The following is a 17,210-nucleotide window of genomic DNA, read 5'->3' on the forward strand; positions in this document are numbered from 1 at the left end:
ATACCTTTATGCGAGATGCCTTAGTCATCATTCAAGGTGGACAGCTCACCTCAATCGGGAGCTGTGGATGAGCTGCCAGGCGCAGAGAGCAGTTGCAGCTGTCCAAACGGGAGCTCCCAACCTTCACTTACCCTGTTCATTCCCATCAACTCGAAATCTAATCGACAATCTTCGACAGGACACGGTCTTGTAACACTTCGCAGTCTGTACTAGTTGCGTGTGTTTCTTCATTTCACTGAGTTCTCTCAAAGATCGATGATGGACTGCCCGAGAGGCCACCTGTGACAGAATGACGACCCAGCTCCTGGCCACGGAGCTAACCAACCTCATCCAAGAGAGCAAACGGAAACACAATGACCTCCGACAGGTGTGCACTTGATTCTCTGAACAAATCAGACTCAATGCTAATCATATATGGACAAGGCTGCTGAAAAGTCTCTCGAGGAACTCAAAGCGCTTAGAGGAGCTAATGAAGCTCAAGCTGCCAACGGTGTGTATCCCCCCCTGTCGATCCTCTCCTAGCTATGGATCCATGACTGACCTCTCGATATAGAGCTTGCCCAGAGACCCAACTTTGTGAATCCTTTCATCATTGCATGTGGCACCAAGAATGCAAAGTTTACTGGAATCGCTATTGTATGCCTTCAGAGGCTCATCGTCGCCCGTGCTCTTCCGAGGGGGAAGTTGAACCAGGTCCTCGAAGCTCTGAGAGAGGCAACCTCGGCTGGGCTCGATGTTCAACTCAAGATCCTTCAAGCCTTGCCGTCACTATTGCAAAATTATGCCACTGATCTCAAAGGCGACCTTCTCATCACCGCTTTGAACATCTGCTTCATACTGCAGTCCAGCAAGAATGCTATCGTCAACAACACCTCTGCGGCAACCTTACAACAGCTCGTCGTGTCTGTGTTTGACAAGGTCGTTGCCGAAGACAGTCAGTCTTGGGTCTTTCTGCCACCAAGTATATCTGCTAATCGTGAATAGAAACGGCTCCAAGTGGCCCTCCCGCTGGCGAGGCGCCGTCCGGTGATGGCACAGTCGAACTGCGCGCAGCCGCGCTTGATGCGTACAGGGTATGCCGCGCTTGCATACTTCCAACTTCCGTCACTTACATCTGCTTAGATATTCAACGACTTATGCCTCATGACGGAAAACCAGCGCCCCGAGTACCTGAGGTTCTCTGGTCTGCCACAAACATTCGGGCTAGAACTGATAGAGTCTGTTCTTACCAACCACGCCGCCGTCTTCTCGACCCATAAAGAACAAGCACACATCCTACAGATCCGGGTCATGCCCTTCATCACTAGTGCACTAAAAGGGAAACCCAACTTCGCCACGTCAGTCAGGCTGGTCCGAATTCTGTACACCCTCCTCAGACGCCATATCAACATCCTCCCGACCGAAAGCGGAGATGCACTTGATATCCTGACGCATCTGCTGGACCAGGACACGGCGACATGGAAGAGAGCACTGTGTTTAGAGGTGTTCCGAGGTATTTTCTCAGAGCATGCCTTGATCCGACGAATTTTTGTCAACTACGACGCCAAAGAAGGCGAGAAGGATGTTCTCAAACATTTGACCGCTACCTTTGTGCGGCTTAGCACCGAGAAGCCATCCGTTATTGGTCTTGGACATCAATCGACGATCCCGGTTATGAACCCATATGCCAGCATCGCCTCATCAACCGACCAAGCCATGCTCGAGGCCAGCGGTGTCACGGGTATCATCAGCGGCTCCGTCAGCGCAGACGGCTCCAATGTGGGTATTAGCACACAGTGGAGTAGCGTCCGGGTCCCTTGCATCGACCAGCTCGACAAGACCGAGGCACCATCTGTCCCGGATTCTTACATCTACAGCTTGACTTTGTCGTGCATAGGATCGCTCTCTGAAGGCCTTGCCAAATTCATCCTTCCCCTTACCGTCCCTGGGGATAGCCGCAATCGCAAGAAGAGCGGGAAACAGGAAGTTGGTCGTGACTCGCCGGCACCTGCACAAGATGATACAGACGGGTCACGGGCTGCGTTGGAACGAGCGGCGTCATTCAAGAAGAACCCCGTTCCGCTCAACCCTCTTGCTTTGGAGGATCATCCCATGCACAAAGAAGTCAAAATCTGCGCCGCCATCATTGAAGAGTGCTGGCCTGCTATCCTTGCCACCTGCTCTACGTTCCTCTATGCTGCTATGGACTCTGAGTACTACCACAGTCTAGTGAGGGCATTCCAAAAGTTCGCGCACGTCGCCGGCTTGCTCCAGCTGTCTACCCCGAGAGACGCGTTCTTGACAACGCTAGGCAAGGCGGCAGTACCACCGAATGTGTTCACGGCGTGCCTGAATGCCGGGCCAGCTCGACCAACAACACCCACACCGACCACAGAAGCGCCCAACAGCATTCTGAGCAACGCACGAGGACTACTAAGTGTCGACAGTCTTGTCACCCAAGCCTCGCCCATCGCTGACAGAGGTCGACAGCCAGGCCTTGAGGGTAGCCAGATGACGCTCAACACCCGTAATCTACTATGTCTGCGAGCGCTCCTTAACCTTGGCATTGCTCTTGGCCCGACTCTTGGTTCCTCATGGCGTATCATCCTGGAAACCTTACAGCAGGCCGATTTCGTACTGTTCTCCACGAGTAAGACTCCTGGCCGAACGCCACTCGCAACGAAGGGAACGGATCAGCATGCAGAGGGCGAGGCAAATGCACTTCTCTCCAACTTTAGCAGTGAAGTCCGCGCTGTGGAGACGGCAGCATCTCGTCTGATCGAAAGCACCATTGACTTTCCCAATGATGCCTTTGCACAAGTCGTTGAGGCGGTATGCGACCTCTTGGAAAGAGCAAAAGATGACAAGCCGAAGACAGAGACTACAGCGCAACCAAAATCGCCTACATCAGGAGGCATGAAGGCGTCGCAAGCAGGTCAACACCGTCGGGTTCTCAGTGTATCTACAGCAGCCGCCGCGGGACCGAACCAGGAAGACCACTTCGCCCTGGCCAAGCTGGGTGATATTGCTACAATCAATATTGATCGCTTGCTTTCTTACTCGCCAGATATATCCGGTTGGACGCCCCTGACTTCCGAATTGATTCACATCATCAACGCGTCTTCAATGAACGCTTCTGTAAGGCTGCGAGCGGCAGAAATTCTCGTCAGACTGGCTCTTGATGCAGCCAACATTGCGGCCACGATGGAGCGTGAGCAGTGCGGTCAAGTTCAGTTGCTTCTCCTCGAGGCTCTCCGCGATGCACTGTTGCCTCTGCAGCAGGAAGATAGGGAGGTCACCGTCGCAAGTCATAGCACTGACGTCGAAATCCACAAGGTTGTCCTAGAAGGATTGAAGAACCTGCTTGAAAATTGCGGCGAGACACTCGTTAGCGGATGGGAGATTGCCTTTGAGATTATCGGCTCCATCTTCATCAACCAAAAGTTCGCCCCTGGAGAACGTCGGGGCTCCCAGACGAACGTTCTCATGACCAGATCAGCGAAGCTTGTCCGGTCTTCTTTCAATTCTCTTCAACTCATCTGCTCCGACTTCCTAGCGTCTTTGCCGAATTCCTGCTTTCTCATCCTTGTCGATACCCTTTACAAATTTTGTTCGCAAGATGATGACCTCAATATTGCATTAACGGTACGTTGCAAAGCGTCATGCCCTTTGGACCAAGCTAACACTTTGTAGACTGTCACGTTTTTCTGGGTCCTGTCAGATTTCCTTTCCGGCAAGACTGAGACCCTTCCCGTCACGGCCGACCTGATGCAGGGCTCAAGTATATCTGATCTGGCAGCCTTGGCTGCGAATTCGGAACACATCGCCTCAGACGCCGCTCTTTGGATGCTGTTGCTGTTAAGACTCACGACCGTGACAGCCGATGGACGACTCGAGCTACGCAATAGCGCGATTCAGACCTTGTTAAGAATTTTTGATGCGTATGGCGATAAGTTGAGCCCAGAGGCATGGTCCACCTGCGTCAAGTCTGTGGTTTTCAAGCTTCTTTCATCAATAGAGGAAGAACTCCAGGCTGCCGCAACCGACAGTACCACCCTGCAAGACCGCAAAGAGTGGCACGAGACAGCATCCGTTGTCTTGACCGGTATTTCAGAGCTCCTTACGACCTACATGGAGACCCTATCCACACATTCCTCATTTAATGCCCTGTGGCAAGAGCTTCTTGGTCACTTTGCTACTCTGCTCGATTTCAAGGTGCTCACAATCAACACAGCCACGTACAAAGCACTTGGCAAGGTTATCAAGCTAGGCTACGATCCCGGCAGACCCATTTTTGACACAAACACTGTCAACGCGGCATGGGAGCTGTGGTCTCGGGGTACGCCCGTCTCTCTAGACGAAGAGGACGGCAAGAAGGCAGACAACCAAAATTGCTTGATTGCCTACGTTGCGGCTTTCCACGATGTGTACCAACTCGTCCAGCAAGACCTTACAGTGGATCGTGTCCGCCAAATGTTGACCCTCTTCCGCGAAGCCCTGCAACAAGCCACAGTTGGAGCCTACGTGAACGACATTGAGTATGTCACGCCGCTGCAGAGTCAGGTTATGGAAGCCATTAAAATGGTGCGAACAGACCTCGCTGGAGTGCCCTCAGCCATGATCTCCCAGGTGGCGGAGTTCGTCCGCCTGGCCTTCAGCGACGAAGCACTCAAGGCGCAGAGCGCAACGCAGCGGAGAACATATGTGGCCATGTCGAAAGCCAGCATGTCCATCCTGCAAACTCTTATCCTCCGCAACGCATCCGACGTAGATATCTACGCTAGCGAGGCTTTCTCCTCGGCCCTCTCGGCGCTCTCCAAGCCCATTGTCCTCAAGTATGGCTTCCCCATTGTCACCAAGTCAGCCCAGCCATGGCGTCTCGCGACCAACTCGATTCTCGCCATCTTGGAAGCCACGCTGCCACAGGTCCGCGCCCTCGAAATCCCTCGCTCAACACTCCAGGATATGTGGCAAATGATTGTCGGAATCGCCGACGGAATTGTAAGCGCGGACACCAACGCAGCGCCCTCATCGGCAGACCTCTCGGACGACGAATCCTTTGACATTGCATCATTCCACAAACTCCGCGAACTCATCATCCCATCCCTAGGAGCCGAGGCGATTCCAGACAAGACACGCAAAGCCTACGCCGAAAGCCTCTTCCGGACCTCTATCATCCACGACCCCTCGCCGACCGAGTCCTCCCTCCTCTTCGGCTCCAGCAGCGACGGCGCCAACGGCCTCGCAGCGCTCTACAAAAAATGCACCGGCCGCACCGTCGACCCGCTCCCGACCCGCCGCGACCGTATGGCCTACGTTTGCGTCGACGAGCTCTTCTCTCTTGTCTCAACATATGACGTTGAGAGCCTGCGTATTGTCGTGCAACCGCCAACACCCGCATTCCCGCCTCCGCGCTCCGCGACCTCGCACCTCTCGGAGGCGCCGCAGGCCCTGCACATCCGCATCGCGCGTACCGTCGCGCCCTTCCTCATCCTCCGCGCGGCGCTGACCGTTCGCGCCTACATTGCCGACCAGCCACTGCGAGGCCGCATGCCGCAGCCGCTTTCGCAGCGAAAGGAGCTGCTGCGCGTGCTCCGGCAGCTGGTCGATTTAACGTCCGAGTCGGATGCCATCCCCAGCACGCCCAACGTCGATAGCGAGGGAAGGAAGCATCTGCTGCGGCTGTATCCCCTCCTCGTTAGCGCTGTGCAGGTAGCGGGCTCTTCTGGGGACGAGGCGGTGTTGAAGCTTTGCGTGGAGGCTCTCGAAGTTGTTGGTGGTGAGCTAGGAGTTTAAGGGCATCGTCTGTGAACAACTGCTCTGTTTCCAATGTATCATTACCTACTTTACCCATTAGACAGATATGATCAGCACGTTGTAGATGTTATTACACCAGGGGATATTGTTGGAATTCTGTGCTTTAGCGGTTCAGAGAGCATTATTATCACTCGTCATTTCAGTGCCAAGAATGCAGTTCAATATCACCATCGTCACAAATGTTGTAAAAACAACCGAAGCAAAAGGTCCGTAACCATCGTATGGCATAATGGTATACTAGAGGTATGTCACGCCCCTGACAAGTGTATCATTGCCAGAGGTTACACGAACCCTGGGCACGCGTGCAGCCAGCCAGCCAGCCGAACCAAGAACAAGAGGAATAAGCAAAGAACACCACAAACAATGAAATGAGGAACCCTTCCTCCGGCGCCCCTTACCAACGCATCTCATCCCTGTCTCCGAAGCATGTCAGATCATCACACGCGCTTATCAGATTTCCTAAGGCAGCCGACACTTGAGTTCTTCCATCTTCGAGCGACGCGGATAGACTTAATCCTCTTACATTTATCTAGCAATTCCGGCTGAGAAAGGCCAGCTTCATGATGTTCTCAAGCCTTGGCAAAGACCACTCAATGTATGGATTCATCCACAGTCCCCTGGGTTGCATCTATAATACATACAAAACAATCCCAATCCAAAAGGGACAAAAGGAAGCAAACAAAACCAGCCAGGCCCCAAAAAGCCATATTTTCAAAACCGCATAAGCATCCCATGCCGTCTACTCCTCCCCCGCATACGAGGGGACCGAATCCTACCGGTTCCGCGGCCCGTCCTCTCTCCCCACCCCCCTTCATTCCCACTCCTGAGGTCTTCCTCCGTCTTTACCTGTCTACCTCCAACGCCAAGTAAACGACGCCTGCAGGACAAACAACAACCCCCTGCTTTTTCTCCCCCAAGGAAATTCCCACCAATTCCCCTCTCGTATCCAGAGACCTCGTGCTATGTGGATGCCGCCGGCACTAGCACTTTCACAACCTCCATTAGGAAATCCGGGGGGAACATAGGGTTTAGTCTCCCGAGGGACGGAGGAGCGCCCCAGCCAAGACCGTAGCAAAAGCTTGAGGTGGAATTGGCTTTTTTCAGACATTGGCAATCGGCCACGACAAGGGAGGAGATCAAGGTTGGTGATGGCTTCAGATTACCGCAGAGACTCCATGAGGGAGCCCACTGCGGGTTGTGTATAGCCTGCTTGCAACTAACGAGAGTAATTGATAAGGCACCGCTCGACAAGATACCCCCCATTCATAGCAGGACGTCGGGTGCCTTGTGTGGCGATGCCTCTGGTATCATGAACAACCCCAAATTTCTGGGCCCAGCCGATGCCAGACCCGTATTACACCCACCACCTAGCCCTGCTAGAACCATCCGAAGCGCAATACAAAAGGACGCATGTTTTTTCTTCGATTCTCTTCCATTTCCTGTCGGTCATTGCGCAAGAAATCGAACATCTAGGCAGCCGTCTTCTCGCTGTGCGCGGCGCGGGTATTGATGTCCTCCTCGTGAATGTTGGCATCAATCTCCTTCTCGACCTGGGTGAGGTCGACGTGCGCGACAGCGTCGTCGCCGTCAAAGATCTTGGCAATCTCCTCAAGGGTGGGGCCCTTGGTCTCGACGTAGAAGAAGTAAACAAAGACGAGCTCGCAGAAGTCCCAGAGGGTGTAGAACAACATAAAGTTCCAGTGGTTGGGGAGCTTGTCCCATGCGACCTTGTTGGTTTGGCTGATGATGTGGTTAGCTGGGTCATTCAACACACATGGGGGATGCGTGCAAACGTACTTTCCAATGGCGAGGATGGCCTGGACGGTAATGTTCATGATCATCATGCCCTTGGCACGGAGGTGGAAAGGCAAGACCTCAAGACCGTAGGCAATGAGCAGACCAGAGAAACCAATGTCGTAGAAGATACCAAAGATCCAGATGAAGACGAGCTGGGCGTAGCCAGAGCCCTGGTTCGTATTGCCGGAGTTCTCGAACACAGCACCGGTGATGGTCCAGCACACGAACGAGGCGACCATACCGCTGATGGCAGTCAGGAACAGTGGGCGACGTCCAAAGTAGTCGACGGTCAAGGCGGCACCGATGGAGCATGAAAGATCGAGAATGGACTTTCCGGTCGAGATGGCGAGCTTCTGGTTCTGCTCGGTGATGCCGGCACCCTCGTAGATGGCGTCCATGTAGTTGGAGAAGAGGGCGTTTCCAGAGTACTGGGAGATGATACCAAGGGAAATGATAATTGCTAGACGCCAGCGGTTTCCCTTGGTCTTGAGGAAGTCGACGTAGCTAGTCGTCTTGTCGGCGTTTCTCTCCATCAGAATGGTTTCCTTCATCTCGCGGAATTCGAATTGAACGGTGGCATTGTTCAAGTCGCCGCCAGCATGGTGCTTGGCCAAGACGGCGAGAGCTTCCTCGGAGCGGTCCTTGTTGATGAGGTAACGCGGCGACTCGGGAACCCACCAGATGCCGATGAGCTGGATGACGGAGGGAACAATCTGGATGAAGGTGATAGATCGCCAGCACCAGTCGTTGTTCACGTATGAGGTTCCCCAGCCGATGGAGGCGACGATCAGGGCACCCAAGTTCCAAAGACAGTTGTAAATCTGTTAACTCAAGTCAGACCTTGCTCCAACTTTGTAGAAGGTTCATGTATGGTGTCTGGAGTTGGGTCGCAGAGAAAACCTACAGCAGTGACGGGACCACGGTGTTGAGGGTGGCAGATCTCAGTCAGCAGCAAAGGGGATGCCATTTGAGCAAGCGAGTTGCCGAAACCCAGGATGAATCGACCGCCGATGTACACTGGAGTGACGGTCAGTCTCACATTTCAACCACTCAGGAAGAGCAAGAGATTTTTACTTACTTCCCCAGCCGTTGCAGAACGCCGTGACCGCACCGCCGACGATCATAAAGCAACAACCGCTGACAATGGCAATCTTACGTCCAAAGTTGTCTGCCACGTAAGGTGTGATAAAGTAGGAAACAATGGAACCAATGTTGAACATGTTGATGAGGATACCGAGCTTGTTGTTGTCGGAGACGCCGTCGCCAAAGTAGTCCTTCCATCGTGACATCTGCTGAGAAGTGTTGACGAGCATACCATCGTAGCCGGTGGTGGCTGAAGCGACCATGAGGAAAATGGTCGAGAAGTATAGCTTGCGAAGATGGGGCTCTCTCAGCCAGTACACCTTTTCGAATCGCGGGGCTTCGGCCTGCGCGATGCCGACGTTGTCGGCCACTTGCCGGGACATGACGGCCTTCTTCACCATCGTGGCGGTGTTTTATGGATTTCTTACTTGAACACTGATGAAGGTTTCCTAAAGAGAGTGATGAGAGAGGGTATAGAAGTTGACTGGCCGACTCGCGGGTGAAGAGGGAAACGGTTTGCGAACGAGGAGATCAGGGTCAAGGACTTATATGTGTTTCTTCACTTCCTGACCCCGGGTTTTCCTCAACTAGGGTGGAAACATTGCAATTCTCTCGATCTGCACGGCTGCTGACCCCGGAGCTAGTCTGTTCACCCCCATTCGGACGTGCCCACCCCCGTGAAGGAAGCGTCTGGGGGAGGCGGGGATGCATCAGGAGCAGGGGTGTGCGGCGGCGACGGCACGAATTGGCGGCACGCGGGTAAAGATGGATTGGATGATTGGCGTGGGCGGCTTCTCTCCAAAAGTCATGAACCGTTTGACCGAATCTAGGTCACGAGTTTCGACTATGTGAACGGGCGTGGACGCACGTCTCTGCCTGGCCTCTCGGGAAAGCTCAAGCAAATCTCAGGTCGCTCGACATAAACCCAGACAGGCCTCAGTGGGATGATTTCGTGCGGCACAGAAACACTCCACCTGGTGCCGGTGCAAGCATCGACTTGGATTCCAGGGTCTGCTGTCTTGTGATTCGTGGCCCGGGCCTGGTTGCATTGGGGAATAGATATTCGACACACCATTCATCTGCCACGCGAGCTAGCCAACTGTTTCTTGCATACAACATGGCCTTTCAAAAGACTCATCTCCGTGCCGTTTACGTGACAACCCAACTGAACGAACAGGGGTACCGGGAGGCTTCCCCATGGGCTGCTTTGAAAAAGAAAGGAACAAGAGCCATGTTGGTGCTCTACCGTACGTTGCCAAAAACGTTCTGGAGTTGCATTCCGTGACCTGTTAGTATTGGGACCCCTAGATCGTACCCTCACGAGGATGAGTGCAGCTTGGCTGAGCGTACCAGGCATCTCCGGTCCGCCGGTTCATCCCTCGAAGCTAGACCCTATGTCCCATCATCGAGACTGCACCTTGTCTGCAGTTCGAATTGGTTCCAAAACCCCAGCTAAGTGACAATTACTAGTTGAATCCCAACAGACTGGTAATGCCACCGCAGCAGTGAAGCACGCCAGCTGGCTAACCAGAGCTTCCATCAATCAGTTGGTTGTCCTTTGGGCTCTATCTTCTGGGACCTGTGAGCGCCTCTTCCGTATGCAGGTTCTGTAGTCTATGATGCTTCGAACTTCATAGCCCGGCGCTCGAGATATTATGTGTACAAGTGTATCACTTGACGCTGGTTTGGTGGCAAAATTGACCTCGTAGGTCGACGTCCCTCAGGCTGGTTTATGCCTGGCGTGAGTAAGCTTCTGCCATCACAAGAAAGAATAAACCACTCAGACCAAAGATAACAATACTTAAGGTGCAAGGAACTAGCGTACCAGAATTCGATTGAAAAGGCCTGTCCGGCCCGGGCGAGATGCGGTTCAGGTGTCAAGCTGGACTGGGGTACAGCACATGTGGCTTCATGAGAAGGGCCGTCTGGATGAATGCCCGGCAAAAGACAGATGATATTAACCATGTACCTATCATTGGTCGACAACGTGAAGAGAACTCTTAAAGGCAAAGACCGATCGCAGGGCGAGATGGGTCTAGGTGCTGAGGGTGTGTTGGTGTAGGGGAAGTGCGGAGACTGGGAAAAGCTCTACCTACTTCAGCCCGCTGCTTGACTTAAGCCGTGAGTAATAGACAGGCTACCAGCAATTGTGACTGGTGGTGGTGGGCGAAGAGTGTCAATTGGACTCGTTTAGAACTGATCATGCGGGTGTGAGGCACAGGATGCCTTTAGCGAGACGAATTAGGTGACGGCCCTCGTTCGATGTAGGCTTTCAGTCGGCGAATGTCAATGTTGAACAGCTGCAACTCAATAGTGACCCCTAGTTCTCCAGAAAACTGCCTTTGGGTGAACTACTTCGTCTGTTTGGGCGCATGTGTTGGCATTCCAGCCATCGACTTTCGGGCTGATAAGACCATGTTGCGGCTTATATGACGAATATGTATGCCCAACAAGGGGGCTTCAGATTGACCATTTTGCATCGTGTGTTCGGGTCTTACGGTAGTTTGCACGAGGGGACCCAACAAACTTCCGTCCCCTTATCTTGATGTCTTGGAGCAGGGAGGTTTCGGGTTCAGGATTCCCTCTGTAGATCCCAGCGACACTCCAAGAAGTAGTGGCTAGCTCCTTTGTGTGAAGGTTAGCCAAACCTCTCATCAAGAGCGGTTGAAGTATCAACAGATATGATTTTGGGAGCTTAGAGCAGGACGGTATGCCAGCGCCGTTTGTTCTCGCGTGATCCTGCAGTCTACGTTTCTATGGAGAAAAGCAGGAGCGCCGTCAGTAGCGTAGGGGGTTGAAAGAAGCGCCTCCTCGGAAGCCAGGGCCGGTATCTGACAAGTAATTTGATACACATCGGGACTAGTCTGCCCAGGTTTCTGATGCTCCTGAGACGACTGTAAGCCGTTCTGTTACAGGCTTTGTTACCTTATTTCGTCTCAAGCCGAATTTGGATCCAAGAAACGGGAGCTGCGCTACTGAATGGAATCCGAGTTGATCTGAGCAAGAAGGCCCAACTCAGCAGACCACTTAATCCTGACGTCTTGGACTTTCTCCTCCGAACCTTGTTCATCAGCACAACTTGATCTTCGTGCGCTGATTGGACAGACGATGGATATAGACGAGGATCTATGGTCTGTTTGCCCGATTTGATAGGAAGTACATTGAGACGGCTTCCCATGATCGCGGTTAGAAACTGGCCAGGGCGTACCGAATGCTTGTTACGGTCAAGTTGGCAACAATCTGCAGTTGATCACCAAGAGTTCGTGATCTGCGCAGCTCGCTTGAAGTGGCTTCGCAAGCTTCCCAAGGCGCGTATCAATCCCAAACTCGCGTGCCAGTTATTCGACAGATACACAAGCGTTGGCGCGAGCCTTCGTCGGTCAATTCTGTGGAGTCTTGCAGATCCGTATCGAGGGTCGCCCTGTCATTGAATGAATGTTAGGCCCAGCACGTCGTGTCTAAGCTTGACAGTGTCTCATGACCCACCGACAATGGCAGTCGGAAGCATGGCACGATGCTTCCAAATCTGGGGAAGCCCACCGCGACTGACACTCTCCCCGTCCTCCAAGCTCGGGTCCACAGCACTAGGCTGAACGGCTGCTGGGTCCATGCTGCCGGACTGGAATAGCCTAGTGCGAGTCTGTGACTCTCATGCGCGGTTGTTTTTGGCGTAGGCATTCCGGTATCCGGTGACTTCGATGGCGGCACCATTGAAATGGGATTCTGCTGCCTTGTCTTGCCTCGCCGCACCCTCTTTTTGGGGAGGAATGGGTGGGAGAAGGAGTTGTATGTTGGAGGACCCCAAGTCTGTACATTCCGGTTAGATCCTGGCCAATTTAGCCGACGGCGAGGGTCATGAAGCAGTGGCCGGAGTTGCTAGGCGAAGCGACAGACCACCACCTCTTAGGCGGTTCCAGGTCCGCGGGAGGGCAACGAGGCCGGCTAAAGTCGATGTGTGTAGTTTACCCCAGAAACTGTCAGCACGAAGAAAGGGGAAATGCGATGTTTGAGGGTGTGGACGGAGCCAACGCAGCGGAAGGATTGTCGTGGTCGTAGGTGTGTGGTGGGATGTAGACGGCAAGCTAAGGTTGGTTCGAGGAGGACGAGAAGATTTGGATTTGGCAACACTTCCAATGACCACAGCCCAGTCTGCTGAGTTTCGGGCCTTCTGGATGTGGCCAAGACAAGAAGGAGTTCTCGCTTTCCCATCCGTTAGTAGCATGCCTTGGCCTCTACTTCCATGGGCGACTTTTCCCTCTTACCTGCCCTTCGTCACCGCGCGCTTCTTTCCATCTCGGCTTGGCTATTGTTCCTTTAAAATTTCCTGGACCGTGATTTCGATGGTTCGACCCAGCCTTGCCAGCACATATGTGAGGACTCGATCGTGTAGAACGACCTGCCCACTGGCAAGCCAGTGTCTCGACTCTTTACCCACCGTGTATGGCCCAAGGTTGTTGACACATCTTGGTGTCTATTCTCTGAGCTAGCTAACTACGTGCAATAATGGTATCTTCTGCGAATGTGCCTTCCGACTGGCAAAATAACAAACAATCCTGTGGCCTTCCTTAGGTATCCGAAACTCCATTACCTCACGCCAAATGGCCTCTTCCAGTTGTGCCAAGCAGCCACATGGTCTCTCTCTGTCCACAAGATCGGAGCCAACTGCGATAGTCGAACATTATAACAAACAGGCTTCACCCCTTTGCCAGACACGACCATCGACTGACTTCCTTGACATAGTAGTCGACTTGCGGCTTAGACCTCCAAGAACTTTGCGAGCCAGCAATCATAACGATCACTCCAGCAAGACAGCTCAACATCCTCCGTCCAAATCCATGGTCTCGGCAAAAGACTCGCCGTACGCCTCGAATGCATCTCTCCCCTGCGAAGACGACCCAAAAGCGCCCTCCAACTCGTTGGTCGTGATCGAGTCGAGAGCCTTCTCAAACTTCTCCAGCTCGTTCTTCAGTCGCTCCCTCTTGCGCGCAGTCGCTTCATCCTCTTCCATCAGGCGGGCAAATACGGTCTCGTCATGACGACCGATGAGACCGAGGTTGTTCTCAAGGAAGAAGTCGAGATCCTGGACAATCTTCGGCATCATGCGGGACGTGACCGACAGACAGACCGTGTCGGCGAAGCGGAGAGCGGACAACATGTAGTAACCTCGGACGTAGGCAGCCACCCTTAGTTCCTTATCAAAGGTGTCTGGGCCCATCTTTCCAAGTTCAACGTTATGCTTCCGCTCCTCGTTCATGCGCTGCTCTGGCGTCATGTGGTCCCAATCATGGAACTCGTAGGAATCTCCCGAGAATGCCTGCCAGCGCATAACGTGGCGGTAACGCGTGAGCACCCGACTCTCAGAGCGTTCATAATCTTGAAACGCCTTTTGGTTAACCGTAAAGAGCTGGAACGTCTCCATGTCGTAGATATCCTTGAGAAAAGACATGGCCTCGCTACGACGCTCTCTCAGGAATTCGTTCATGAGGTTGGTAGACTTCTTGAAGATCAATCGCTTCATCAGGGAACCAAAAGCCTGGCTCAGGGCGTAGTCGACGATCCGTTGAAGAACATTCATAGTCTCCTGCAGGAAGGTTTCCATGGGCTCGTTCCAGGCCTTAACGGCTTGCTTGCATAGATCTTCATAGACCTCGTCAGGCACAATACTAGGCATGCCTGCCTTGGTCTTGGCCTTGATGTCTTCGCGAATCTGCGCCAGTGTCCGAAATGAAGCGCCATAGGTAGCGTACCGTCGGAACGGCGGGGCCAGAGGCATTGGCTGGGGTGGTCCTCGGCGAGAGGGTGTCGTTGGCGCCGGACCGCTGTCTTCTGTCTTGATGGCAGCTGAGAATGAATTGCCTCCATTGACGGGTGTTGGCCGGGCTCGTTTGGCAGCTGAATGGTGTTGGCCGTAACCGCCACGCTTCCTGTTTGAAGGGGTGACAGATGAGCTGTCGTCGTCGTCATCGGAGATTTCGAGAACGGGAATGTCGGACTTGTCCTTGAGTATGAACTTAGGCTTCATCTGAAGTATACAGTCGCGGAAGCTGTCCGAAAGAGATCCATAGTTAGAGGAAAACTTTCTGCCACGAAGAGTTTCCTTGACCGTGGAGGAGAACGCCATCAAGCTCTTTCGAACCTCCAGCTCCACATTATTAGGCAGCTCGGGGAGCGTCCTGAGTTCAGCTTCAATCTCACTCAGTCTCGTCTGGACCTTATTCTTGATTGAAGGCAAGCTGGAAACGTCAGTATCTTTTTCGAAATACCAGGGATGGACAAGTGGGGTAGAAAACTTACTTCTTGGCGAACTCCTTGCCCAACTTCTCGGAGAGAGCGATCTTGAGTTTCTCCACGCCACATCGCTCGCGGAATGGATGGAACTCCTCTGGCCAGCGTTCACTAGCATCTTGGTGAAAGAATCCCTCCTCCCATCTCTGTTGCTCGTCGAGCTTCTGGTTCGACGGCCTAGACGTGATAAAAAATTCGTGACCGATCTTGTGCGCCTCGCCACGGAGCATTGACAGCCACTGACTGTTGTTGCCTTCAGGAAGAAGATCAGCCTTTGTCATGACTCCAATCGTCCGTTGCTGAGCCTGGAGAACACGAATGATTGACAGAGTAGAGGACGTCTCAGGGTCGACGTTCATTGGCACAGCCCAGATGATGAGGGCTTCAGAATGGGAAATGTACTCGCGAGCCAGGTTCTCCACCACCGACACGAGATACTCATCTTCCTCGCGAGCCGCGTTGCGGAAAATGCCAGGCATGTCGTAGAAAGATAAATCAGGCAGGTCCGGGCCTTTGATCTCCAAGGCGACCGTGTTGGGGCTGAACTTGGCGAGAGTTCTCTCGGCCTCCTCGTCCAACAAGGACTGCTTGGTGACGGCGCCTGATCCGGGCACGTACAGCTCGTGGTTCTGATCATGGTTGAGGATTGCAATCTGGGCCCACTTCAATACGGTATCGATGTCGGATTGATCGTAGATGGTCATGAATTCCTTGACCACTCGCGCCTGCTTCACCCACGGCGGAAACGGGTTCTCCGGGGTGACGTCGGCTTTTGTGAGGAAGTGATTGGGAGGCCGGAAGGCGTAGTCCTGCTGAAGAGAGACACGGCAGGACCACTGCGGACCGCCACGGTCGCGAGGGCCACTCCGGGAAACGCGGATGTGGACGGGGCATCGAGTACAGACGCCCTCGCTGCGAGGGAGGTTGAGGCCGGCAAGACCAGACATCAGGCTCGATTTTCCGGCAGACTGATCGCCGACTAGGACGAGCTGAGGAAGTGCGACGTCGTGGGAGACGCCAAGCTGCTGTAGTTCACCGAGGGTATCGTTGAAAATCTTCACCTTAGCGCCGATGTCCCGGAAGGAACCATCGAGAAATGAATCGTTCTGCATGGGGATCACGGGCGGATCCATGTCTCTATTTCTGACTTGCAGAAGAACTGGTTCACTTTCGTCAAAAGTAGGGTTCGTGAGCGCACTGCGAACAGTTTGGGGGCCAGTATAAGCGCCGTGAGGAGCGATAGAAGGCGTGGCTATGCAATGATTAGATGTCGAATTTGAGAAGCTTGTGAAATAGAAGAGGAAAAGATACTCACGGGCGTCTGATCTCAAGAATGATTGATTGACATCCGCAGGCCCAGCATGGTGAGAGCGGGCTTGATTTCTGTTGGTCTCTGGGGAGCCGTTGTAGGTGTTGGTGAGGGAAGGTGTGGGAGAAGGATTATTCTGATGATTGCCAGGCTCGGGCTTGACAGTATGACCTCTCGACGCTCTTGCCTTTGTCATTTTGAGTGAGGTAAGAGGAAGAGGATGAGAGGATTGAGAAGAGGAAACTTTCTGAGAGCAAAGTAGAGGGTCGACGAGGAATATATCCCCAGGTGGAGGTACCTCAAAGAACGGCGAAGGGTCAATTGACGACCCAACCCAGCTCTAGGCAGCACAAAAAATGAGTGAGAGTGAAAGAAGTGAGTGAGAAGCAAGAGAAAGAGGTGAATGTGAAGTTAAATCTTAAGGTAAGGTAAGGTGAGGTGCTGAAGCTGAAGCTGGATATCAGGCAGGTGAAGGGAAGGAGCTCTGGGGAGCTTGAAAGCTTTAAGAGCTCTTTCCTCGTTTGGGTGACCTGAGCAACCACAAGTCCCGCTCTCCTGGAGCTCTCATTAAAGTGGTTGTTAGTGTTAGGAGGGACAAGGGAAGGTGCAACAGAACGTCATTTTTCAGCGCTCTAAAAGGCGATGTAATTGATTTTTAATCTTCTAATGTTTTCTATAGTATGAATAATCAACCCTTCCATATTTTCCAATATTTCTGTCGATTTGATGCTGATGATATCTCACCATGTTGGTCGTGGAGCAAGGTAGCCACTATCGTGGAATATTGGGAACTGGAGCGAACGAGGTGCATCGTCGGTCTCCCAACTGGCAGGGATGTCAGGGACCTCAGGGGCGCAAGATTCGAAGAGAATGGCTGGCAGTGGACCTTGGCCTCGGCGATCCCCTGCGAAGGTAGAGAGACGCGACTTGGTACTTCCTC

The 17,210-nt window shown here is 53.1% G+C and overlaps 3 protein-coding genes across 3 annotated transcripts; 1 reads left to right on the top strand and 2 right to left on the bottom strand.

Moving 5' to 3' along the window:
- Positions 1 to 102: 102 nt before the first annotated feature.
- HER10_EVM0004407 (endosomal peripheral membrane protein) lies at positions 103 to 5,914 on the top strand. Its single transcript, XM_035474055.1, has 6 exons — positions 103 to 367; positions 424 to 490; positions 554 to 934; positions 985 to 1,073; positions 1,123 to 3,624; positions 3,673 to 5,914. The coding sequence occupies exons 1-6, from the start codon at positions 290 to 292 to the stop codon at positions 5,773 to 5,775; spliced, it is 5,220 nt and encodes a 1,739-aa protein (XP_035325891.1). The 5' UTR covers positions 103 to 289; the 3' UTR covers positions 5,776 to 5,914.
- Positions 5,915 to 7,253: 1,339 nt separating this feature from the next.
- Positions 7,254 to 9,627, bottom strand: HER10_EVM0007100 (uncharacterized protein). Its single transcript, XM_035476666.1, has 4 exons — positions 8,672 to 9,627; positions 8,498 to 8,610; positions 7,594 to 8,414; positions 7,254 to 7,536 (listed from the first exon to the last, which is right to left on the bottom strand). Exons 1-4 carry the CDS (start codon positions 9,075 to 9,077, stop codon positions 7,266 to 7,268), a joined length of 1,611 nt encoding a protein of 536 aa, XP_035325925.1. The 5' UTR covers positions 9,078 to 9,627; the 3' UTR covers positions 7,254 to 7,265.
- Positions 9,628 to 13,186: 3,559 nt separating this feature from the next.
- HER10_EVM0011473 (dynamin family protein) lies at positions 13,187 to 16,713 on the bottom strand. The gene is made up of 3 exons (XM_035480905.1): positions 16,277 to 16,713; positions 14,971 to 16,213; positions 13,187 to 14,909 (listed from the first exon to the last, which is right to left on the bottom strand). Exons 1-3 carry the CDS (start codon positions 16,464 to 16,466, stop codon positions 13,490 to 13,492), a joined length of 2,853 nt encoding a protein of 950 aa, XP_035325975.1. The 5' UTR covers positions 16,467 to 16,713; the 3' UTR covers positions 13,187 to 13,489.
- Positions 16,714 to 17,210: the final 497 nt, after the last annotated feature.

Source organism: Colletotrichum scovillei (genome assembly GCF_011075155.1).
Source record: "Colletotrichum scovillei strain TJNH1 chromosome Unknown Contig00013, whole genome shotgun sequence".
Lineage (NCBI taxonomy): Eukaryota > Fungi > Ascomycota > Sordariomycetes > Glomerellales > Glomerellaceae > Colletotrichum > Colletotrichum scovillei.

Excerpts from the sequence above, each read along its gene's own strand:
- HER10_EVM0004407 (XM_035474055.1), top strand. The coding sequence starts at position 290 with ATGACGACCCAGCTCCTGGCCACGGAGCTAACCAACCTCATCCAAGAG. Across the intron at positions 491-553 it reads TGAAGCTCAAGCTGCCAACG|AGCTTGCCCAGAGACCCAAC; the intron begins GTGTGTATCCCC and ends CTCTCGATATAG. Across the intron at positions 1,074-1,122 it reads CCGCGCTTGATGCGTACAGG|ATATTCAACGACTTATGCCT; the intron begins GTATGCCGCGCT and ends ACATCTGCTTAG.
- HER10_EVM0007100 (XM_035476666.1), bottom strand. The coding sequence starts at position 9,077 with ATGGTGAAGAAGGCCGTCATGTCCCGGCAAGTGGCCGACAACGTCGGC. Across the intron at positions 8,611-8,671 it reads GTTCTGCAACGGCTGGGGAA|TGTACATCGGCGGTCGATTC; the intron begins GTAAGTAAAAAT and ends CCGTCACTCCAG. Across the intron at positions 8,415-8,497 it reads ACCGTGGTCCCGTCACTGCT|ATTTACAACTGTCTTTGGAA; the intron begins GTAGGTTTTCTC and ends TTGAGTTAACAG.
- HER10_EVM0011473 (XM_035480905.1), bottom strand. The coding sequence starts at position 16,466 with ATGACAAAGGCAAGAGCGTCGAGAGGTCATACTGTCAAGCCCGAGCCT. Across the intron at positions 16,214-16,276 it reads ATTCTTGAGATCAGACGCCC|CCACGCCTTCTATCGCTCCT; the intron begins GTGAGTATCTTT and ends ATCATTGCATAG. Across the intron at positions 14,910-14,970 it reads GGCAAGGAGTTCGCCAAGAA|CTTGCCTTCAATCAAGAATA; the intron begins GTAAGTTTTCTA and ends TGACGTTTCCAG.